General features: G+C 36.8%; 1 protein-coding gene and 1 long non-coding RNA gene across 2 annotated transcripts in view; one reads left to right on the top strand and one right to left on the bottom strand.

Annotated features, from left to right (window-relative positions):
• LOC139137797 (uncharacterized) overlaps positions 1-26,949 on the bottom strand; it is a 60,393-nt gene that overhangs the window by 14,653 nt on the left and 18,791 nt on the right. Inside the window, exon 2 of the long non-coding RNA XR_011553446.1 lies at positions 18,964-19,066. This is a non-coding gene — a long non-coding RNA (uncharacterized lncRNA). The remainder of the gene's footprint in view (positions 1-18,963; positions 19,067-26,949) is intronic.
• Positions 24,217-26,643, top strand: LOC139147354 (uncharacterized). The gene is made up of 4 exons (XM_070718455.1): positions 24,217-24,297; positions 24,517-25,093; positions 25,755-26,014; positions 26,635-26,643. The coding sequence occupies exons 1-4, from the start codon at positions 24,217-24,219 to the stop codon at positions 26,641-26,643; spliced, it is 927 nt and encodes a 308-aa protein (XP_070574556.1).

Here is a 26,949-nt window from a genome sequence, read left to right as displayed (position 1 = left end):
TATAATATTCTTTTGGCCTACCACATGTTGGGACTCATTTTGAAGCTTGTGGAGAAAATAAAGTTTTCATCATCTTAGTTTTGTGAAAAATTGGGAATTTTACTTTTCAGCATAGAGTTAACACGGGGATAGCGTCCAGTTTTAATTTCAAATATCCATAAATATTGGGTAATTTTTTTCTTAGTACCAACATTTTCCAGTTCAATTTCATATATCGGTATCTGGTGACGCCTGATTTTTAATCATGATTAGAAAGTTAATGGTTGAAAATTTGCTTGAGGGGAGTTTTAGCAAATGTTTAAGTATTTCATTTTCAAGGTGCAGGGTGTTTAGACATGTGGCCATCACTGTCAATGAGTCAATGAGTCAGTTTGGAAAACTTTGTCAGCGACCTCTCCTTAGTTATGGTACCGGTAGATGCTAAACTTCAAAAATACCGTCAAGGACAGTGTGCTCACATTCGGTTTGAATCTGTTCATTCAAGAAATATTTATACCAGAAAAACAAGAATGACAAAAGCAAATAAGGCCTGCAACTTAGGTACTGGAGGTCATCTTTAGCAACATGCATATCAACTTCTATAGCATAGGACAAGCAGATCCTAAATACATAAGCAAATGTCAACAAAAAATTGGCCAGAGAAGCTTGACAAAAAGAAAAGGTGGGAGAGTGGGGAAAAAATAAAGAGTGGGAAAAAATGTACAAGGGATCTGGTAAAAAGTGACCCTACCCCCTCCTAAATATCAAAATTCCATCCCTTTGTTGATTATGTTTACATAAGGCCAGATGGCAGGAAATATATTTACACTCTTGGGAATTTTTTAGTTAATGCTATGAGTGCTATCATTTGAATGTAAACAGCACTTAAATTGGTTACAGATAGTGAAATGCCTTCAGGTGGGGGTGATTACGACATCTGGAATTATCCCGGATCAAAATTTCTCATCAGTTCTTGTGTGTCTTACATGGAAATGTTGCAAAAATTGATCCACAAAGAAAAAATTTACCTCAGCTTTGTTTTCTGGATCAAATTTTACTACAAATTGATAGCAAAAATATGACAAAATTATGATCATAGCCTTCGAAACTGTTGGTGTAGGTCATTTAATGTCACAAACTGAGAAAATTACCTAAAATATAAAAATTTGGGGCTTCCCAACACTTTGAGCAGAAAATTTATCTAATAACATCCCTCAGGACTTTTGTACCAAATTACAAAGCTATCAGACAAGTAATTTTGAGAACAAGTTTTCTTGACCAAAAATGACAAAATTGTCTTAAAAATACAAATTTGTATATTTCAGGACAACTTCCACATATCTAACTATTGTCATTCCTGGAAATCTGTACACCAAATATAAAAGCTGTTGCCAGGGGCTTTGAAAAGAAAATATTTTTTACGATTTTTTGACCAAAAATGACAAAAATTGCCCCAAACAGTAATTTTTCCAATTTTGTCGTAATTTCAACAAATTAGAAGGGTAACACCCTTGCAAACATCCAACCCAAATTTGAGAGAAACTGGGCTGGCGGTTTCAGAGAAGAAGAATTTTTACTTAAAATGAGGAATTAAAATAACTAAAAAATTCAGCAAAAATACAAAATTGGAGATATCTTCACGATAAAGTCTACCTAAGGTACTTGCATGCTAATTTTCAAACCAATCAAACCAGCGGTTCTTGAGTTATTGATTTTTTACCATTTTCACATTTTTTAAGCTCATTTGCATAATTTGGGCACTGCAGACTTCATTTGAACAAAATCCCATCTACAGCCCAGGATGCATCCACAGACCAAATACCACGCTAAAAAGAGCAGCGGTTCGTGAGTTTTTGAAGTTGACGGACATACTGTACGTACATACATACATACATACATACATACATACATACATACATACATACATACATACATACATACAGACGCCACCGACTTCAGCTTATACGATAATCTCACATTGGTATAACCAAATGTGAGCTAATAAAAAATAGTGACAACATCACTGTTCGCTCCCATATAGTTATCAAAACAAGTCAACAATTGTATGAAACATGGACATACATACAGACAGACTGACATATACACAGACTGGCACAGAGTGATGACATTGACCCCAAGTGTGCCTTGGCCCATGGAGAGTGATAAAGATATAACAAACAGCTGAATGTAATGATAAAATAGTTAAGTATAGGCCTATACAGGCACTGAGAGTGAATACGTTACAGCAATTTGATTAGTTTCTTTTCCTTTTCTACTTCTGTGATAATCTTTAAGACAATCAATCTGCAAGGCAGTTTATGTATTGACAAATATGTTATCTTTTTCAAGCACACAGCAAACTGTTCATGATTTTCATTTACAATATTTGACATAGACTGAAATACATAACATGCAACCAATGTTTACACTTTGCCCATACACCAGATACATGGAGAAATTTCAACATACAATCATTATCTCAGAAACCCTACAGGGAAAAGTAAACATTGTTTTCTTCCAGAACAGCTGGTGCATCCACATCTGGAACAACTTACAAACTTAACCAATTACACAAGGATGATGACACAAGAGATAAAGTTAAACTGTGGTGAAGTTGACCATTCCTTTCAAATCCTTACCTAACTTGACATCTTAAACTAAAATACACTGCATGGTTAATTGCGTGCAAAAATACATCGGGTTGGACCATTGATAAGGGATGGTGTCTGGAAGATCGATGAGGTACATAATCTTTTTTATCCGATCCATTGTACATTCTTTTTTCCCCACTTTCCCACCTTTTCTTTTTGTCAAACCTTCTCTGGCTGAATTTTTTATTGGCATTTGTTTGGAATTTTTTCAAAATCTGCCAGGATTTTTTTACCGCATTTCAACACCAAATACAGTTTACCATATCAAATGCTTACTAAATCACCACATTATATTCTCTTAGTTCCAGTAGGTATAAAATTACCAAAAAAAATCTTAAAAATACAAAATGAAAGATATCCCAGTAAAACTGAGAGTTTCACAAAGTTGCCCCAAAAATTCAAAATTCCGGATTTCAACTTAATTTCAATATATCTTATTTACAAAAAGCCTAAGAACCGGTTTACTAAATATCAAAGCAATCAGACTGGTAAATTTTGAGAAGCAAATTTTGACAAAAAATGAGAAAAATTGCCCAAAAAATACAAAATTGCAGATTTCATCCTAATTTTAAATATATCTAATTAACATAAACCCTAGGAACGTGTACACTAAGATATAAAAGCTACCAGTTTAGAAGTTTTAGGAGAAAAAATTTTTGACCAAAAAAGGCAAAAATTGCCCCAAAAATAAAAAAAAATTGCCAGTTTCAACATACCTTCAACACATTATATTGAGATTAATTTTAGATCCTGTATACCAAATATAAAAGCTATCAAATCAGTAGTTTGTGGATAAAAAAATTTTTATCAAAAATTGGGAAAATTGCCCCAAAATTACAAATATGACAATGTCAATACAATTTGTACAAGCATGACTGAGGTCATCCTTAGGAACATGAATAATAAATTTCATAGCAATCAGAGGAGTGATTTCAGAGAACAAGATTTTTTGACTAAAAAAGGAAAAAATACACTAAAAATACAAACATGCAAATTTCCCCCCAATTTTTGCACACATAACTTAGAATACCTTACGAAATCTGCATACCAAGTTTCAAGCAAATCTGACCAATGCTTACTGAATTTTAGCCATTTGCAGGATTTTCCCTTTTTTCCCATCATTTGCATATTTTTGGCACTGACATGTTCATTTGAACAAATTCACATCTCAACCCTTAGGTGCACCTGTACACCAAACACTAAGACAGCAGGTGCTACGGTTTAGGAGTTTTTGACGTGGACGGACATACATACATACATACATACAGACGACATTTTTCAACCTTATAAGAATACCTCCCATTTGCATATATACATATGCATATATGGGAGCTAAAAACGGATTATAATACATGTATACACTAAACTTCCATCAAAAATGGAAGGCTCAGGCATAAACCATAACTGCGGAGAGGCCGTTGACTAGAATAACTTACCACTTCATGAGATTGAATAACTTAACCACTTCATGAGACTCTGTCTATCTTACTTTATATTTTCATTTTTACCAGTATCAAAACATTCTCCTCTTGCAATATGACGATAGCACAATAAATCCTTTGGATAATATAAAACAAACCTGGAAACAATGCTTGTACTGAGGCAGCATCTGAATAAACTTCAAATATTGCAAACGTTATTAATGAGCTTAAACTTCTGTTGAAATAGTTATTTGAAATATCACTGTCAAAATAAATTAAAATAAAACAAAATAAATAAAATAAACAATTGTACAAAGAACCTCATTCCTCCCCCACCCCAGAGGACAAACTCCTGTCTCCCGTGTTTTTAACAATAAAAGAAGTGGCAAAAATAAATCTGTTTAGCAATGACTTACAAAGTATTGAGTCATTTAGGGACATTGTAATTATTAGAATTTGACCAACTACAAGTACTTGGGTCATGTTGATGATACAGATGCTAAAAATCTACATGTAACACGAGATTCTCTTTTATCAATGGGCCACAAGTGTAACATTTATTCAAACAATGGAGTATGATAAGCAATTAAAACTTGTAGAGTACTGTTGCACAAACTTCACAAAAGGATTACATTTTTAGAAAATCTCAACTCTTTATTTATTGTTTATCATGTTCAGAAACTGGTATGTGTTGTATTTCAGTTGACTGAAATTGTCATTCTCCTGTTCCGCAATGCAGGCAAATTCTGTAAGAAAAACTTATCTATTTTAAATCGTGCTTGCAGATTGTTAATTATTTTTTGTTGGCTACAAAGAAGACGTCTTTTTTGTCTTCTAGTTTTACAGCAGTTGTTGGTTTTATCATGCCAGGTTCAAAATCTTCCCAATGAGTACTAGTTTACAGATCTGGACAATTCCTGTATTTGCAAAAGGAATTTCTGAATATTAGAAAAGTGAAAGAATCACATTTTTTGAAGCCCTTCAGCCATGTGATATGGTGAAAATACTTTTTCTTTGAAGGTTCTTACTGGAGAAGAGGAGATTATTAACTTAATTGCATGTCTTTTACCTTCCACAGCTGTACTAGGTCACATACCTTTGAAGCCATAGGTTATGATATGGTTCAAAAAGGGCTTCTATTGTAAGAATATACCGGTAGATATACCAATATATGCCAGTAATCGTATTGATATGTTTGGTCTTACTGTAAATCAAAACAAGGTCATAGTCAAAACATTGGGCCAAGTCCCTGAAGCTACAATAGACATGGATACAAAATTAAGTATTTCCTGACTGTATGAAATTATCTCACTAAGGTCATCCTAGGGACATGTAAACCAAATATTAAAGCTGTCTGACCAGCGGTTTTGAAAAAAACAAGCAGCTCAACAGTTGACAGAGCTCTGCTGTGTTATGTAGAGAATAACCTTTTGTGACACAGTATTGATGAAGAAGGTGGATATCTTTGATAGCTCATTTCAGGATGGCCTGACCAAAAATGGAAAAAATTCTGTAAAAATACAGATTTGCATATTTCATCAGACTATATTAGTCTATAATAGCAAATAAACGAGAGTTAATTACATTCTAATTAAAGTAAACAAGACTTAATGCTTAAATCAAGATTTACGTCATTAAAAATCAGCATATCTGTCAGGTTATAAAGAATCTTGAGCTGGTTATGTTTTAATATCAGTATTTTCATCCTATTAACCAAGCACATTTTAACTTTCAAATTAACATTCTAAGTAAGTTCTGTTGAATAAGTTGAGACTGTACATACTCAGAGAAAGCACACTGAAGAGACAAATGTTTGAAACTTAAGAAGTTCAAGGTCATCAAAAGCATTATAAGGAATCATGTTACACTTTCATTGCACTGTTTACACAGATTGCATAATTGCTATAAATAGCACATGAGGAATCTTACTGCCCAGCTTTACCATAAAAACCCTATCACTTTGACCACTCTTTTAATTGACCACTCTATTTTTTTCCTCAAAAAGTAATCTTATTTTATCCTTACCAAGTCAACCATAAATGGAAATTAGAACTTTCTCTATCTCTATTTATTTGACCACCCTATCGTGACAAACTATTATGAGCAATTTCTTTTAGATAACATAAATGGTGGTTCAGAATATATCAAAGTTGGGATTCAGGAAAGTTGCCTTTACATGTCTTAATCCTCAATTCACTATGAACTGTCAAAAAAAGTTGAACTTTCTGATAATTCCACACTAAAATTATTTTGGCTTTGATGACTTCCTAATTAATTCAATTATTTAAAATCATATATTAATTATTTTTTTCTGGGTGAATTGATAGGGTTTATACAGTACAAGAATTACATATAATGTAAGTCAAATTTTGACCAAAATGACAAAAAAATTCCTTAAAAATACACATTTGCATATTTCATCACCATTTGAACAAATCTAAGTTGGGTTATCCCTAGGGACCTGTATACCAAATAACAAAGCTGTCTGACCAGCGGTTATGAAGAAGAAGATTTTTTACCAAAAACGCCTTTTTTGGCGTTAATTTGCATATTTTCAACAATATCAAAAAATTAAAAAAAATTTCTCAAAATCATATTTTTCATCTACACAACAAATATCAAATCAGTAAGTACTGCGGTTCTCAAGATATTTGAGTGGACGGACACCTCACAAATGGACATACATACATACATACATACAGACTGACGACGGACGCCGGACGGATACCCATCCCAATAGCTTCTATAGACTATAGTCTATAGTAGCTAAAAATATATGACAACAGACAACATCCACAGAAACATAACTGCTGGTATTGTTGATAGTGCTACAGTTAAATGGGCCGCCGCAAGCAGAAACACCCCGGACGCTGCCTGACGTCATTTCGAGTAATTTGCATTTGAAAAGGAAGGTGTCCACATTCATATGAATGAGTAGCGTGAAATTTGGCGGGTCAAAATATCTTCCCGAAACCCTTTAAAATGCAGTGATAAATTGTTATTTATAAATCAAATAATAAGGTCTAATTGAATTCTACTATTTGCGTGCAGTATCGAAGTTTCAAATCAAGTTTCATGTTCTTTCGGACAGATTTTTGCGTTACGGTCGTTTGTTTACTTTATGAAATTTGCATATGAAAGCATGTTGGCGCCTTTGTTCTACCAAAACTTTGTGAACTTCATATTGACCTCAGTCTGTGTAGTGGCAGTGCACAGATTACATGCACTTTTAGTTGTGTGATTTTCACCAACAATATGTCCAGTGTCCGATCGATTACGATCTTGATCCTGAGTTATTTCAGCTGCTTCAGGAACGACATGATGAAATCGTGTCTGTTTATGAAGTTCTCAACGTTCCAGAAAGAGAATCTTCGAACACGAATTCTCAGGATCCGTCAGACGGTAACATCGGAATGATGACGACGGTGAGTCCAATGACAAAGTAACGGTGACTGATTTGTCGAGATTGTACAGCAACAGAGTGCTGGAAATCAGGCATCGGACTCCTCATGCCATCCAAACACAGGTCCAAACAACGAACTTGACAGAGCCGAAGTTGAACGGACTTTGCAATCAGAACAGTGTTGCAGTGACCGATGTTTCAGTAAACTGAGACTTGATGTTATTTTCAATCATCGCATCAATATGGCCGAATTTTCAAAAGATCAATGAGATATTTTGATACTAGCTAAACTAGATCAGATGAAGTACTCTGGAGATCTGGTTAGAGTAGGCAAGCGTGAATATCAACGCTTTCAATATCAGTTTGACGGCGACATCGTTTGTGAGAAAGCGTGGCGATATTGCCACTACATCGGTGAGTTACCTGTAGTGAATATTCTTTTTGTTATACATGCATGTTCATGTGTCTTTTCTTCGCTCGTTGGGGCTGGTCTCATAGTTCTTTTGTTTCCATCTTTAGTTATTGAGCGATAAAACAAAACTAAAAGTTATGAAAATCGTTCTATTCAGACTGTTTCCGGACAAACTGAGGACAAACATGTTCACATGTTAAACGTAACCGTGCTTGAAAATATTTACATGAAACAATGCAAATAGTTCAGTTCGTGGCACTGTCAATTGGAAATTGTGAAAACAAAGATAGAGTTTTGACAATTAAGCGGTGCTTGTATCGGTATTGCTTTAATTATGCTAAAAGTCTCTCTTTGATTGAAGCATAGACTTTCTCTACTGTCTATGGTTGAACAATAAAAACTCTCTCTCTCTCTTTCTCTCTCTCTCTCTCTCTTTTAAATCAAATTTCTCTATAGTAGATTCACATTTCCCATCACTTGACAATCCTTAGATTTAAATGTGTTTTCATTGTTTTGAGCTACAGTATGTGAAATTAAAACATACTGTGAACATTATTATTTGATAGTCAGGATTGTACATCAGATTATGTTTTACTTGTAATTGTGTTGATCTTCTCAATGATAATGATAATGGTGATGACAGTGATGATGATGATGATGATGATGATGATGACACTGAAAAACAATTCATGCATATTGCCTGATATGATTTTGGCATATAAACAAGTAATAGAAATTTTGTTTTCTTCTCAATACTCAAGAAGTTTATTTAGATAAATGAGTTGAGAATCAGTGTAAATACAGGTCTGTATAATTTGTCTTGATTTCATTTTTAGGGGAAACAGCTTTCAAGAACATAAAAAACACTATAAAGAAAACGGTGTGACACCAAGACAACATGGGCTGAAAGGAAGAAAACCTGTCAACAGTTATTCCTTTGAGGTGAGTTACTGATTTCATAAAGAATTTCAAGGTGATTATGTAGAAAAGGATAATACACCTGTATTTATTATTATTATTATCATTATTATTGATATCAATCTACTACTACTACTACTACTACTACTAATAATAATAATAATAATAACGATAATAGTAATAATAATAATAATAATAATAATAATAATAATATTAATAACATTAGAAAAAGAAACATTTAACAATTTATGAGAGGAGAGTTTTTTCCATGAATATGTCACCATATGTCTAAGTTAAACTAGCATTAGGGAATGAAATTACTCTTGAATGGTACAAATTATAAATAAATGTACCATTTCAATTTAAATTTAAGCCATTAAATATCAGACTACTACAACAGTTTTTATAAAATCGACATGTCAAATATCTTTTAAAAATACCGTCAAGGACACTATGTGCTCACATTCGGTTTGAATTGGTTCATTCGAGAAATATTAAAACCAGGAAAAACAAGAATGACAAAAGCAAATAAGGTCTCCAACTTAGGTACTGGAGGTCATCTTTAGGAACATGCATATCAACTTCTATAGCAATGGGAGAAGCAGATCCTAAATACATAAGCAAATGTCAACAACAAAAACCAGAGAAGGTTTGAAAAAAAGAAAAGGAGGGAGTGGGCAAAAAATGCACAAGGGATCTGGTAAAAAAGTAATGCTACATTATTGATCTTCTAAACCCTACCCCCTCCTGCATATCAAATGTTCCACCCCTTGGTATTACATAAGACCAAATGACAGGAAGTACATTTACAACCTTGGAGATTTTTAATTAATGCCATGAGTGTTATCATTCTAATGTAAACAGCACTTAAGTTAGTTACAGATAGTGAAATGCCTTCCACTGTGGGTGGTGATTACAACATCTGGAATTATCCTGGATCCAAATTTCTCATCAGTTTTTGTATGTCTTACATAGAAAAGTTGCAAAGATTGGTCCAAAATGAAAAAAAATTACCTCAGCTTTGTTTTCTGGATCAAATATTCCTTCAAATTGGTATCAAATATGACAAAATTATGTTCACAGCCTTCAAAATTGTCTCACAACATATCCTGGGTTAGTATAGGTCATTTAAGGTCACAAACTGAGAAAAGTACCTAAAATATACAAATTTTGGGGTTTCCCAACACTTTGAGCAGAAAATTTATCTAATAACATCTTTCGGGACTTTATACTAAATTACGAAGCTATCAAAGAAGGGACTTTATACCAAATTACAAAGCTATCAAACAAGTAATGTTGAGATAAAGTTTTCTTGACCAAAAATGACAATATTGTCTTAAAAATACAATTTTTATATTTCAGGACAATTTCCACATATCTAACTATTGTCATCTGTGTACGTCTGTGTACGAAATATGAAAGCTGTCTGTCCAGGGGTTTTAAAAAGGAAACTTTGTCTAAGATTTTTTGACCAAAAATGACAAAATTGCACAAAAATAGTAATTTTCCCAATTTTGTCATAATTTCAACAAATTAGAAGAGTAACACCCTTGCAAAGAGACAACCCAAATTTGAGAGCCATTGGGCTGGCGGTTTCAGAGAAGAAGAATTTTTACTGAAAATGAGAAAAATCACCAAAAAATTCAGCAAAAATACAAAATTAAGGATATCTTCACAATATTCATAAAACTGTATAAGGTTGACCTAAGGTACTTGCACACAAATTTTCAAAACAATCAAAAAAGCGGTTCTTGAGTTATTAATTCTTAACCATTTTCACATTTTGTAAGCTCATTTGCATAATTTTGGCAATGCAGACTTCATTTGAACAAAATCCCATCTATAGCCCAGGATGCATCCACACACCAAATACCAAGCTGAAACGTGCAGCGGTTTGCGTGTTTTTGATGTTGACGGACATACTGTACGTACGTACATACATACATACATACATACATACATACATACATACATACATACACACATACATACAGACGCCATCGACTTCAGCCTATACGATAAACTCACATTGGTAAAACCAAATGTGAGCTAAAAAAGGAATATTAAATTTTGATTATGTATGACAAATTATAATGTGATTGATATTGTCAAGAATATGAAGTCAATTACAGAAGGCATAAATTTCAAGTTAATGTGGTAGAAATGTATGTAAACCCCGGTTACGAAGTAAGTCACATGATTTGATCTCCATCCCATCTGACAGTTAAGTAATCAGATGGAATTTCTTGATTGCCGTTATCTCCCACAATGCACTGCGAGCAGACAGATACTGCGTGGAGTGGTGTGGTTGTGCGGGCAGAGACTCCATGAAGGCGCGACTTTGCACAATTTTTAAATATCGGATATTTACAATCTAGTATCGAAGTTTGACATATCGACGTTTTCGGGACTAGTATCGATACTAGACGATACTAGAATGAAAATACCGTCGTTCCATGGGAAGCCGTTGGGGACTTTAATATCGATACTAGACGATACTATGATGACTAGCCTTGTACCTCGGCACACCGGATCTGTGAAATCTCCGATATTTACCCGATATTTTTCGGCGATTTGGGGACTCTAATATCGATACTAGACGATACAAGAATGACTTGCCTTGTGCCTCGTCTGGCCGGATCTGTGAAATCTCCGATATTTACCCGATATTTTTCGGCGATTTGGGGACTCTAATATCGATACTAGACGATACTAGAATACTTGCCTTGTACCTCGGCACGTCGGATTTGTGAAATCTCCGATATTTACCCGATATTTTTCGGCGATTTGGGGACTCTAATATCGATACTAGACGATACTAGAATACTTGCCTTGTACCTCGGCACGCCGGATCTGTGAAATCTCCGATATTTACCCGATATTTATCGGCGATATGGGGACTCTAATATCAATATATCAATATATTTGAGTCTGTAAAATCGCAAGTAAATATCCGATATATATCGGAGATTTCACAACCTCACCGTTCTGGCCAAGCCCGACTTCCGAGGACTGACTCTAGCATCGATACTAGACGATACTAGAGTTTGTCAAATGGCAAGTAAATATCCGATATATATCGGAGATTTCACAACCTCACCGTTCTGGCCAAGCCCGACTTCCAAGGACTGACTCTAGCATCGATACTAGACGATACTAGAGTCTGTCAAATCGCAAGTAAATATCCGATATATATATCGGAGATGTCACAACCTCACCGTTCTGGCCAAGCCCGACTTCCAGGGACTGACTCTAGCATCGATACTAGACGATACTAGAGTCTGTCAAATCGCAAGTAAATATCCGATATATATCGGAGATTTCACAACCTCACCGTTCTGGCCAAGCCCGACTTCCAGGGACTGACTCTCGCATCGATACTAGACGATACTAGAGTCTGTCAAATCGCAAGTAAATATCCGATATATATCGGAGATTTCACAACCTCAGAGTTCTGGCCAAGCCCGACTTCCAGGGACTGACTCTAGCATCGATACTAGACGATACTAGAGTCTGTCAAATCGCAAGTAAATATCCGATATATATCGGAGATTTCACAACCTCAGAGTTCTGGCCAAGCCCGACTTCCAGGGACTGACTCTAGCATCGATACTAGACGATACTAGAGTCTGTCAAATCGCAAGTAAATATCCGATATATATCGGAGATTTCACAACCTCAGAGTTCTGGCCAAGCCCGACTTCCAGGGACTGACTCTAGCATCGATACTAGACGATACTAGAGTCTGTCAAATCGCAAGTAAATATCCGATATATATCGGAGATTTCACAACCTCAGAGTTCTGGCCAAGCCCGACTTCCAGGGACTGACTCTAGCATCGATACTAGACGATACTAGAGTCTGTCAAATCGCAAGTAAATATCCGATATATATCGGAGATTTCACAACCTCAGAGTTCTGGCCAAGCCCGACTTCCAGGACTGACTCTAGCATCGATACTAGACGATACTAGAGTCTGTCAAATCGCAAGTAAATATCTGATATATATCGGAGATTTCTCAACCCTACCGTTCTGGCCAAGCCCGACTTCCAGGGACTGACTCTAGCATCGATACTAGACGATACTAGAGTCTGTCAAATCGCAAGTAAATATCCGATATATATCGGAGATTTCACAACCTCACCGTTCTGGCCAAGCCCGACTTCCAGGGACTGACTCTGGCATCGATACTAGACGATACTAGAGTCTGTCAAATCGCAAGTAAATATCCGATATATATCGGAGATTTCACAACCTCACCGTTCTGGCCAAGCCCGACTTCCAGGGACTGACTCTGGCATCGATACTAGACGATACTAGAGTCTGTCAAATCGCAAGTAAATATCCGATATATATCGGAGATTTCACAACCTCACCGTTCTGGCCAAGCCCGACTTCCAAGGACTGACTCTGGCATCGATACTAGACGATACTAGAGTCCGTCAAATCGCAAGTAAATATCCGATATATATCGGAGATTTCACAACCTCAGAGTTCTGGCCAAGCCCGACTTCCAGGGACTGACTCTAGCATCGATACTAGACGATACTAGAGTCTGTCAAATCACAAGTAAATATCCGATATATATCGGAGATTTCACAACCTCAGAGTTCTGGCCAAGCCCGACTTCCAGGGACTGACTCTAGCATCGATACTAGACGATACTAGAGTCTGTCAAATCGCAAGTAAATATCCGATATATATCGGAGATTTCTCAACCTCTACCGTTCTGGCCAAGCCCGACTTCCAGGACTGACTCTAGCATCGATACTAGACGATACTAGAGTCTGTCAAATCGCAAGTAAATATCAGATATATATCGGAGATTTCACCAACTCAGAGTTCTGGCCAAGCCCGACTTCCAAGGACTGACTCTAGCATCGATACTAGACGTACTAGAGTCTATCAAATCGCAAGTAAATATCCGATATATATCGGAGATTTCACAACCTCACCGTTCTAGCCAAGTAAAGATTTCACCACCTCATCGTTCAATCTAAGTTCGATATTGTAGAGTCTAGTAGCCGTAAATATCGGATATCATATAAAAGTGCAATGTCGCGGTGTCCTCAGAGACTCGGTCTAAGGGAATTAGTTCTTCTTGCCAATAACCAAGACGACGTGGTTGGTCTTTTAACATGGCTTATTAGCTTCTAGGTAGGTTTTCACTTTTGTTGCAATGCTGGATTTGCAACGTGTTTTCATGGTGTATTTTTTGAAGTTTGAGACCACACCCATTGTGAGGCAGATTGGAGGGGCCATGTGCTTTCCCAATTGGACTGTGAGCCATTCTGAATTTCAAACTTCCATAGTAATAGATTGATTTGTTTAGTAGTTTTGCACTTTTTGTTTTGATTTGTGAATACCAATAGTTCAACAGAAAATGAATTTGTTCATTTTGACAAGTGACTAGAATGGCATTGCCGTGCCATGGATTAAGATCCAGTTGATATCACCATCTGCTGACTCCAGAGCTTATGTAATTTGTAAGTGCTTTTTGTCTTTTTGCATGGCTTATGAACTTCTAGTTCCCGACATACCAACCCATTGACGGAAGCGTTTGGACTGCTAATGAGATAATCCCAAAGGAGAACTCAGTGTCTGGAGGAAGTTTTGTGTGAATCAGTTTCCCACCCGAACTGGAAGAGGTTACATCAAGGAATTCGTAACCGTAGCAACAGGATCGACGTGGCCTCTGAACCCTGAACAATTCTGGAGAGTGTCTATTGAGTGAACACTGTAATTGATATGAACTTGGATAGGGGCGTGTCTAGAGTTTCTGTCTGTTTAAACAGTATTGCCGGCTAATCATTGTAGACTTTTTTATCATCATTAGTGTGTAGTGAAATAAACCTCAACATAAACTGCAACTCAAATTGTACGATAATCATTCTTTCCTTTGTTGTTAATTGGATAATATGAACTTGGGTCCAGGTTTAGTTGACTGACAGTTTAACTACCTGGGTTACATGTATAATTGATGGTAAGTCATCTATGGGAGAGAAACTTCCTGAAATAAGCACTGTCAATATTGCTTCTATCTGTAGGTGATTCAAGATGTTGTCCAGTACTTGATCAGGTATGCTGAAGAACATGGACTTCCAATGCCAGCAGCCCCTCGAGGTAGGGATGGTCGTCCTCCAGTGTACTTACCCTCCAGTGATACTAAAACAGAAGTTTATTCCAAATACAAGAAATGTTGTGTAGAAAGTGATCCTCCCTGCATCATTGTGGGTGAGACAACATTTCGAAGTATTTGGAATAGTTGTGTTCCACACATTCAACGGATGGAGCCAAGGACAGACGTGTGCTACAAATATGAGGCATACAGACGCAGAATTCAGTGTGCAACATCTGAAGATGACAAACTCTCTGCAACCACAGACTTCACTGAACACATATTAGTGCTCAGTCAGAAAGGAACTTTTTCAATCAGTGTATTAAATCTGCATGTACAGAGTATGAGCCTCACAGGGAATCTATTAGACCTGATCATTATGATTTTCTTGCCATGATTTGTTTAAAGTTCACTACACTTTTGATTTTGCCCAGAGTTTTATTCTGCCACATCAATCACGTCAGGTTGGGCCACTTTATTTCCTGAATCCCCTTAGAGTTAATTGTTTTGGGATTCAGAATGAAGCATGTAGGCAACAAATCAATTATTTGTTTGATGAATCTCAAACTATTCAAGCAGACAACAAGAAATGCCATGGTCCAAATAATGTCATCAGTATGCTTCATGATTTCCTCTCTAATTTTAGTTTAGGTGAAAAGCATGCTGCATTTCATGCTGATAATTGTGCGGGCCAAAATAAAAACAAGAGTGTCATACATTATTTCATTTATCGTTGCAGTAAAGGATTGCATGATGAGATCAGCTATCACTTCATGGAGGCAGGTCACACTTAATGTGTATGGACTCTGCATTTGGTAAAATCAGGGAGCTGTACAGAAGAAGTGATGTTGACAGTATGAGTCAATTATCAGTTGTTGTAAATAAGAGTTTCAAAGGTAAACAAATCAAGGTTGTATATGGAAGTGGGCAAGTCAGAACCAAATTTCAAGTGTCGGGAATGGGATAAGTGTTTAATGTCATATCTGAAGAATTTAAAGGGGATCAGTAAATTTCATCATTTTCGCTTCTCTAAAGATGATCCAGGTGCTGTATATGTGAGGGACGGTGTAGCTGATCCAAAAGAAAGGGTATATCTTGTTAAAAGGGGAGTTACTTGGCCACCTGATAATGAATTGGAACCCCCTGTACTACCAGCAGGACGTGGGATCAGTCTTCAAAGGCACAGAGAACTACATAGCAAAGTGTTGCCGTATGTTAGAGAACCCTATAGAGATGAATTTCTTTCTCATTGCAGTCCACATTAACAGCCAGTGTTCACAGATATGTTCTCAGCTTAGTACTATGCTACTTGTGTGTCAATGAAATGAAAAATGTCAATGTTTGGTGTAATGTGTAAATATATAGATTAAGATGTGTACATTTTACTGAGAGGCAAGTATGATGAGGGGGTCAAAGTTATTGATAAATTCAGTAACACAGGTGTATTCTAGAATTACATTTTCTGTAAAGAGAGCTCTCATCTGAATGTAGCAATGGCATAATCAATTGTTTTACCTATATTTATCACTAGGCATCATTTAACCATCCATCATTATATTTTGTATGATGCCTTATCATTTATTATATTATATCATGCTACCATGCGCCATTCTGATTGGACGAGAGCTCATTCCAGCAATGCTAATACTGTTTTAGCACTGATAGCAGTGGTAAAACGGGCCCCTAAACCAGCATTTTCGAAAATTTCCCACTCGCTGCATTTGAACGTACCCATCTAAACCATAGACCCTCGCGAAAAACCGAAAGTCCGCTTTGTTTCAAAGAAAGAATACCGAATTTTGATACATAGATAAAGTGTGGGTCTGTAACTCACCTCTTGGTTAAAATAAGCTTGGATCGATGATAAAATACATCTCTGAAGCAGCACATTTGAGTGTGATGTAGACGAATTATTGCATTGGGGTGAGGCGACAGCGCAACGTGCACTTTTCTTGATATTGCGGGAATCGAGACGTGATATATCCTACCGCTCTTTAAAATGAAGCTAGTATTCGTTCACACACTAATAAATTGACACTTCCTCACAGTAACGGTATGTCAGATATTCTTTACCAAAGTTTGGGCTGCAACAGACCAGGGTGTCCTAACGATGTAGACCAAGAAGTTCAAAATAACAATGGGAAGACTCCTGGCGACTGCGACAAAATTTGACATCAAATGCTACGAACAATATCAGCGTCCAGCTCTCGCTGCATCGGGCAACACACACTGTACAACTGTTCATCACAATTGCAGTCATCGTACGTCTGGATTATTTCAAAACTGCATGTTTTCTGGTACGTCCGAATTATCCATCAAAAATACATCCTGTAACTTCACTGTACCACCTCTGAATGTCGCGACGGTCGACGTATACCGTATACGCGTAAGCGGTACAGAATGAGACAAATCTATTTTTAGTATGCCAAAAAAACCAGGACTATTGTTCATATGTAAATTTACGAAAAAATTGTTACTTTTTCTTTTGATTTGAACTCTTATTTTGACCTGTTTTCTGTGTCTGCAGCAGGTATTTTAATGATAGTCTTCGCGTTGCATGCGAATAAAATGCAATGTTGATGAACGTATGCGTATTTATCGTACGATACTGTGTGCGTGTACGTAATCCCAACATAAAAATGCTCGGTCTCGGGCGCAAAATTTCCGACGATCGATCTCTCACACGTCCATTTTCTGCATTTGGGGCTTAAAGTGACGAAAATACTCAAATAAGACAACAAAGACACACAAGTTGATATAATATAATAGCTTAAGTGAATAGTATTCACTCCTATGTGTTTGTATTTGTAAAACAATGGAATCCTGGTAAAGAATAGCAGCTTTGTTAGTATCTCTGTGTATGCTGTGCAATATCATAAACATGTTTGTTGCTTAGCAACATGTTTCCTTAGTTATTTTCATGATATTTTTATGCAGTAAATTTATCATAAAAATGATAATTGTTTTCACTGTAGAGTAAGATATGAAAAGTTTGCTTTCGAAGGAATAAAAATAACAGTAAGTGCCTTTTCCATAATAAGTCACATGATGTATCTTTTTTACACCCCCATTTATAATGGTATGACTCTCTATTTAATGAACAAAAAGGAAATTTGGAAAGAAAATTATCCTATAACTTATCCATGAGCAGGATTATGTGGCCCAGTATTCATGGTATTAGATTTGTATGTTTAGATTACTAATGTCTATAAAGCTTCACACTCTTGGCAGTTTTATATACCGTAATGCTATACACATCTCAGTTACCTAGCAACCTGTTGTTCGGAAATTTGTGATTATATGACAATAAGTACACATTATACGTTAAAGCAACTTGATGTTTTAAAGTTTGCATCATAAACATAGACAAAATGGGTCACAAAGATGAATAGTACACATACTTTTATTGAAAAATTGCAGGATGTGCAATGTACCTTACACCTCCATGTGAAAAATGGTACAACCCTAAATTTAGCTCCACCATTATGTTTTCGCCATGACAACTGAGAGTGTGGTATAAAATTTATCCCATCACAGTCAATGATATTGTCTCTGCGTCACATAAAAGTGACCTGCATTTCCATGTTTTGCAATATGGGCGGCCATAATTATGTATAAATTTGCATATGTCAAAGGTCTCTTTCAGCCCTGATTTAGAGAGGCTAGAATCACAAGTTGGGTAGATCACATGCATTTCTGGAACTACATCATAAGCACTTTTTGAAAATACCAATAACTAAAAATCGATAAAAAATTTGCGTTAGGGGTGTTTCTGCTTGCGGCGGCCTAAATAATCCATGAAAATGCTCTCTAACAATTTTAGGTGTCATAACAGAGCTTAATTTGTCCTCATCATGTTGGCGAGCTGCCAGGTAATAACTTACTTATCTGATTCCTAATCACGTGAGGACTCTTAAGCTGTGTTGGTACATGTACAACAATCTTGCACTACGAGTCTGACTTCCGTGTGGCTTAATTTTTTACTAATTTCAGATCAATACATCGGATAAGAATTTGATGACCTTGTGGTAAACGTACAGATAATTATCCAGAGACTTACCGGTAGGTATGGTACACTTTGTTTCAAAGTTAAAGCTCGGGTCAATTGTCATGATTTCTGTCTCAACTCAACAAGGATCTCTGATATCCAATGGCCACTGAAACTGTGACAGACAGAGTTAGAGTGATTTCACTTGCATGTAATGTGACAAGCAATTATAGTGTGATATTGATTAGTGTATCAAAGAACTTTCACTGTGAACCCAAATATGCCTAAAATTTTCTGCAATTTCTACTCTATGTAGTTGTGAAGCTTAAGCACAAAGGTTGTTCAGCTTGTTTGACCTAACTGACTGTGTGACCTTAAATGACCTTTCTATGACAACAAGAATACAAGAACGAGGTGAAATGACAGGGATTTAGTAACATACAGTAATAGATGAATATGTATTAACCTTTTTTCTCTGGCAGTTGCATTCACCATGACTAAATTCATTAAATGTTATCTTCCTCTTGCATTCTGGCTAGTAGACATTTGTATAGCCAATATGAAAAAACATATCACCAGAAAATTTAAAATTTTATTTTCTTGAATATTTTCTTAATTTAATTATGAAATAGCATACTTTGCTAAAATAGTGTTAAAGGGACAAATTCGGCCATTTTTTATGAATTTTGCTTGATGCAAGATTCTACCGGTACTTATTTTGCTTGACATGTTGAAACATACTGAATGAATGATGACCATGCATATATTTGTTACTAGTTTTAGATAAATAAATGAAACCATCGCGAAAATGAATTAATGGCCATGACCATTAATTAATTTTTGCAATGGTGTCATGTATCTTGTCCAAAACCGGGATTGAATATATGCAATGTTACATTCATTCAGTATCTTTCAACATGTCAAACAAAATAAGTAGTATCTCGTATCAAACAAAATCACAAAAAATGACCAGAATACATCTCATGACTTTTGTGTGACTTAGACATGTGAATGTTGGAAACGTCTTTAAAAAATGATGAGATCCTATTAGACAAGAGGTTTCTGACACTTCTGGTAGGTCTTTGACTAAATGGGAAGAGTAAAGTCTAAAACAAGCTTTATAACACACAAACTATTTGGAGATGAAATAAAGGTGTACATGGTCTCGTTACTGGGCACTTTTTGCAGTCAGGAAATTCACCTTATTTACTCTATTCATCAATGAATTGAGTAGATTGACACTACTCACTGTTGGCTACACACAGGCTTCATTTATCTATTCTTAAGTATTGGCCTCTTAAAGCCCGGCTCGAAATGGACTGGGATCAGGATTAGTGCCAAGTATGGTGGGCGTTTTGGGGCATGGCTCTGCATAATGAGTCTGTTGGCAACGGTTGCGATCATTCGCATTATCTGCGTAATCTGTTTGCTCTCAAATCACACTCAGGCTTGGGTACGTACAGCCTTCCTTTCCCGGTTTGTTTCAGTTATGCCACGGCAATACTCGAAAGAAAAAAGAAAGAAAGAAAAACTAGGAAGGAAAAGGAACACGTCAGGAAAATGGCACAAATAGGTAAACGGCGACGTCATGACCGATCGCAAAAAATAAAAGAAGTTCACGGAAGGGTCAAGACTGCCTTGAATCTTGTGTATCACGATATCTGTAATAGCGATCGCAGTCAGTTGCTCGGTTGCTTGGCGGCAGGGTGATATCGAAAAATTATCACGAGTTATGTTTATTTTCGGAGCAATTGCAAGTTTTGCTCGAAACGTTTGTTAACCTTCGACTGGAATCAATGACAGACTGAGTTCCTCTCTGTCTTTCTTTCTACCTCCATGGTTATTGAAGGAATTAAAGTCCAGCTTTTGCCGAAATATTATTACGATGTAGCGCGGAATCAATGAGCTGTCCTCAGACACGCGTATCCTAAAGCGTTTACAAGATTGGGTGATGGCACTTACTTGCTCATCTTGAACTGAAAGATAGAATGTTTCAACTGTTCCAATATCTTACAATTTTTGTTAAATTCTCATCACAGAAGTCCAAATGTTATTGGGATAATCGGTATGTACCTTACTAGTACCAGCCCTCCGAACACGACATGTCATTTCCACGTGTAAAAACACGTGTACATACGGCCGTTTTCGGGGCCAGCATATATATCCAAAACAACTGTTCAGTAGCCTACCGTCACGTTCGGCCGTAGATTTGGAAGGGGGAGTTGTTAAAAACATGGATCTCTTCGACTGACAATAATTAAATTGATCATGGAGGCTACCGCCATGTTTTGATGGTTTTCGATGCCATTCTCAGTGCAAACTACGGACTCTGCTTACGCGCTTTTCGCTAGAAAACATCGTACTACGGGTAAGCTTACTGACTAGTCCTCTTGCTAAGTCACGTCTGAAAATGGTTCACTTTCGTGATGTCATTGCACCATAAACGCTAGCAAAAGAGTTGATGGCAACACAAAGTTTTCATCCTTCGCCCGCTGATATAACTCTAAGTTTACATACAGTTTGTTTACATCGTAATTGTTCTCGTATGCACAGCAAATGTTTGACCAGTTTACGCCTCTGCGCGTCAACGAATGATTGACAATTGTTTGAATCATGGAACGACTGTCTCCAGAGGGCCATTCCCTTTGTTCAGAAAGCGATTTTTCCCCTAATCGTCGTAGTTTTAAAAAACTTTGTGAAACTTTGCAGATACCTGTATGACCTAGCAGTGTTGAATCTAGGATCTTAGGATTGGGGGACATTTGGGCCCACTGCCTTAAATTTTGGGGGACATTTTCAAAATTTGGGGGACAATTTTTTGGCAGCAAATTTGCATATTAATCTGCATATTAAATTAGCATTTATTTAAAATAAGTCTATGAAGTCTTTGTACATCTATTCAAGAATATAATTGTTTTGAATAAAGTATCACAAATTCACTCACATTCATAGAAAAGATGCAGCACATTCTGTTAGTCTCAAGAGATAATTCTTTCAGTATTATGCAAAAATACAATTGACAATTTCCCCACAGTGAGAAAAGTAAGTTCATTTGTCATTTCACAGCTCTCATTGATAGAGCAGGACTTTTTTTAATGACTAAGTAGTCTCGATCTCTGCAGCAGTAAGTTCCCATAGACATAAAAGGGTAACCTAGGGAGTCTAGAGTGATGACGCTTTGTCCTAAGCAAGTTTGGAAAATGGCCGACACCATGTGTTGCATCGAGGCAAAACAAACACAGCACAACGTCCCGACTCTGACAATGCAAGCCGTGCAAGTATTAGTAAATGCATTCTTACTGAAGAACTTGACATATGACCCGTCTGGTATAAGATCTGAATAGATATTCACTGTTGTTCTCGCTAGATCGAATTTCTTGGCAAGCCATGCATGCGTGACCGTGGCATAACGACTTTGACAAACAACATGAACCAAGCTACGTCTAGTATCTCGATCCATGTGGACACATGAAATGTTTCAGAAAATTTTGGAATTTGGTTTGATTTCCGCTTGATCAAGAACATGTTTTTTCTTTTTGAATGGAATAGGTGTGTTGGCTACATTTTTCAAAAACCTTTCTGTGTGAGAGTTAGTTTGAAATTACTCCCGTACGTGAATTTTTTTTCTCGTCACGGCTGTCAGTCAGTACATTCACAAACAAGTTTTATTGACAATGTAACAAACGCAAATGTCATTCACAAACGGACGTGTGCTGCTAAAGTATTTATAAATGAAATCATTGGTAACATTCTAGCAAAATATAGCAAATCATCACGCAAAGTGGTTACGTTTAACAATGAAAGAAAACACACGTTGACCTATTTACAGACCCCCCTCATTGTGAGTGCGCCCAAAGTGACGCACTGGGTAGATTTCAGAGCGGGATTTTTTGCTGAAACGCGTCAATCCCGCGATGGCGCGCTCTAGATTCAACACTGCCTGGTAAAGTTGATCAAACAGTCTATGTTCATGGTATGCCAATAATATATGTTTGAGAATCGTTTAGGCCGATTTTCACGGAGCGGTCTACCTAGCTATTGCCAGTTGTCACTCAAGCGCCATTATGAATTTTCAATAAGTTTGGGGCCTTTTATACCCCGCACACCGGTTTAATAATTATGTCATAAAATGTCACCCCTTAGCAAAGTCAGGTGTGTAAAAATGCCTTCGTGGACAAAACAATGCAAAAAATATAAAACTTATGCCCTGAAGGCAATGTCAAATATAACATTTGATCTACCATATTAATGCTGAAATGTGAGATGTTTTTAATACAATTGAATTTTATGAGCTGAGATGTAAACAACAACTGGCTTTAAAATGAAAGCACACATTGTTCCTGACCTGTAAACTCTACAAACAATGATGCAAATATATTTTCTAGTGATCTTTTCCCCTGAACTTTGAAGCTTGTGTGGCCAATTACTGTAACAGGGAGTATATGTGACTTTGATGGAGATACCATTTTCAACTCATTTTCAAGGTAAGAAGCTCACAATTCAAGAACAAAATGGAAGGATCTGCAGCACTGTTTATAACATCATGGAAGAGAAATTCATACGGCCCAGCCAACTGGAAACTTATCACAGATTTCTGTGAAAATACACTGAAGAAGAAACCGGTTGAATTTTCTAAAATTCACTGCACTGTCCTTGATGTTGAAGTGGACGGGGAAGAAAAGAAAGATGCAGCAAGATATGGTGTAACTTTGATTCCAGCTTCCAGACCTGAACGGTCTGATCCTGTTGAAGATCCCCCTGCAATCACATGGATTCTCTTTCCTGATTTCTACTATCCAGGACTGGAAAAATTGAAAACATCCAGCATGTTGTTGCATGGTCTTCAAATGTCAAGAATACAGCAGCCACACTTCAAGTAACACATGTGTTCCCTGGTGCCAAGTTCATCCACCACCTGATCAACCTGCAGTGGCAATATTCATTAACGAAGCCTGGAACATAGATGCCTTAGGTCTAACAGGATTTCACAGAACTCTTGTCCAAGATTTTTGTGAAAGGAAGGCCAAGGCAGGAGAAACTCTGAAAGCTTATTCTACAGTACTTGATGTCAAAATCAGTGATGACCAGAAGAAAGATGCTGAGAACTGTGGTGTAACCTTGATACCAGCACAGAGGAAAGAGAAAGCTGATCACAGAGATGATCCTCCAAAGTTAGAATGGTTGCTGAATCATGAAATCTACTATCCAGACCTGAGAGAAGTAGAAAATGTTCAATATGTAATTGGTTATGCTCCAAAGACAGGACGTGCTGCTGCTGATATAAGGAGAAACCTCTTCCTGGTGCAAAGCTAGTTCTTATCAATCATGCTCGTCCAGAAGCTAACTGCCTGCAAGCTGAAGAGCATGGTCAGGTGGAATTTGAAGAAAAGATGCTGCAAATGGCAAGTGAGGCAGACATACTGTTTTCCATAGGACCTTGCATCTATGATTATTTTGAGAATGCATACAGGGCAGAAGTTCAGGGTAAAGACTTATCAGTCATTCCACATGAGGAGATTCTTCCACGACCAGAAACGTGTTTCTGGGAGAAAGAACCAAAAAATAAGCCAATCACACAACACCACATACTAACATGTGGTCAGATGGATACACGGAATGCCATAGAAGGGTGTAAATCTATCGCAGCTTCCATTGGTACAGCAGCTAATCGTGGAAAAGACCATTACAACAGCCACCCAGAGGAAGATACAGGGAGTTTCTGAAGAAGCTGGCAAGACTGAACAGAAGATTTTAGCCAATGCATCGGGAAGTCCATATGTGTACCCAATACTCCAGCCGGGGCACTCAAGAAAATCTCTACTGAAATCGCTACAGCAGTCTCATCTCTGCCTGCCTTCACCATGCTATTGGGATTACAGCTTTTATGGCTTGGAAGCCATGACTTTTGGTTTGCCAACTTCAGTCCAATATGATTCTCATCTTGGTCACTTTGTAATGAAACATTTAGAAATGCATGTTGACTACTGTGTTGTCAGAAGAAGTGAGGGAAAATTATTAGAGAAAATATCACAACATCTAGAAGAGACATCTGTGGCTTTCAAGAAGGCTAGGGCTTTGAAAACTGCTCTTGCAAAGTGTGAAGCTATCACTCTAAGTTTTGCAAAATTTGCATCTTTATTAGAGGAAACAATAACACAAGAAAATGAAGATGAGTGCACAGGCCAGGAAGTAGCTAAAAGTGGTACGTAAAATCACATTATCCGGAAAGCTGCAAATCTTACCAGGATAGCTGAGCTTGAAGATTGCTATCATAACAATTATCAGCTAGAAAATTAAAATATATACAGCTAGTAATGTTTTGATTATTTGCCTGTTTGCAGAAACAAGATTCTCATAGTTAAGGAACTTTGTTTAGAAAAAAATTTTTCAGCCATTTTCTCTACTGTACCATGTCCTGGAAGATCCATACACTGTATATCATGTTCTTCATAAAGTAATGTCACTTGAAATGTCGTTATGATTCGACAAACTCTCTGTTTTTTGTATAAAATTGGCATAACATTACAGTGTAAAGGCTGTCAATTTGGAAGCTAGCGCATGATGAAATTCAATATTATCATTTGTATCAGAAGTCAAAGTGACCAGGAGATTTTTATTTGGCCTTTTATGGGACATCTACATCACATGAAAAATTAAAGTTACTGTGAAAAAGTCAGGTAACCATGAAGGCTTATATTGAAAAGGAAGACATACCTGTAGATTGTGAATGTGCTTGTGCAAAATAATGATTTCAAATGAGATGTTTATAATAATATGCTACGAACACTATAAGTTTGCATTAATATAAAGCACAATAAGGGTGTGTTGACCACCTCTCCTTCTTTAATCTTATACTACACCAGCTGATGTAAGAGCAAGCAACAATGGAAAATCAAGCTCAATATCAACAAAGGGAGTTGTGGAATCAGTGAATGGAAAAATGTCAGCACTACATGTAGCTGTGACTAAAGACGATGGTATTGGAAGCCAAACAGTTGAAAAAAAACTTGGTGGTGCCGAGGATGAGGAAGATGCAGAGTCTGGCCAAGCAATGACCACATCGCCTGAGCTTGAAAATCAAAAAACAAACATTGAGGAGGCAAAGGTCGGAAATTGTAATCAGGTAGTTTATCACCACATCCAAATTTGAATGATCATACCCTTCAGTAGCGGAGCATTGCCTTGCAAACAGGACAGAGTGTTTATCACACAATGCCATAGTTTGTAGACAGGTTACTATTATAGTACTGTAAAGGCAGCTTCAGTGCAGCTATTCTACTTTATACATTGTCATGTCCACATCTCAGTCACGAGATTTACGGCCCTATCAATCAAGCCGATATTTTACAGTTATTTCAGTTGTAAATTCTGTTCATTTTATTGCAGTGATCATTTTATATAGAAAATTCCAGGCACATTTGCAAGAAGTTACCATTTAATTCGCGTACAAACTGTACAATTTAGGACAGGCTATACTCATAATTAAGGCAGCATTGCAATTAATTGTTGTAATAAATTGGCAGCTGAGGATCAATTTTAATGTTGATATACATGTTTAGGAGTATACAGCAGTTTTAGTTGAAGAATTGCTAGCATTGATCATCAGTAGAAATTATTCACATTATTAACCTTTAATGAAAGAACATTAACAAACAGATAAGCAAACAACAACTTTATCATGATAATTTATCAACAACAATGTGTTTTCTGACTTAATATGCCATCTTTATTATATTACTCCAGACTGCCTAGTTAAAGTAGCCCTGGATGAAGAGATGTTCCAAAAACGTCTCAGAGAACTAGAAGAAGAAACCCAAGCCCTCTCTGTACAACTTCGAAGGCTGCAGGAAAGGAAAAAGAATGAGGTGAAGGCTGCATGGGGAGAATGTGAACATGGACTGAAACGCAGAGTGCAAGCTGTGCTGGCAGATGAAGACAGTTGCAATGAAGTAAAGAAAGTCTGCAAGGAGAAAGTTGGTCTGGATCCAACAACTATGACAGCAGAGTCTTTGGGAATCTTGCTGAAGATTTTAACACTTTATTATCTCTACAGATTGA

The sequence above is a fragment of the Ptychodera flava genome, chromosome 1 (genome assembly GCF_041260155.1).
Source record: "Ptychodera flava strain L36383 chromosome 1, AS_Pfla_20210202, whole genome shotgun sequence".
NCBI lineage: Eukaryota > Metazoa > Hemichordata > Enteropneusta > Ptychoderidae > Ptychodera > Ptychodera flava.
The sequence above is the reverse complement of the archived record's forward strand: the minus strand, read 5'-3'. Positions and strand labels throughout refer to the sequence as shown.

Excerpts from the sequence above, each read along its gene's own strand:
- LOC139147354 (XM_070718455.1), top strand. The coding sequence starts at position 24,217 with ATGCTCGTCCAGAAGCTAACTGCCTGCAAGCTGAAGAGCATGGTCAGG. Across the intron at positions 24,298-24,516 it reads AAAGATGCTGCAAATGGCAA|AAGGGTGTAAATCTATCGCA; the intron begins GTGAGGCAGACA and ends GGAATGCCATAG. Across the intron at positions 25,094-25,754 it reads CCAGGAAGTAGCTAAAAGTG|CTGATGTAAGAGCAAGCAAC; the intron begins GTACGTAAAATC and ends ATACTACACCAG.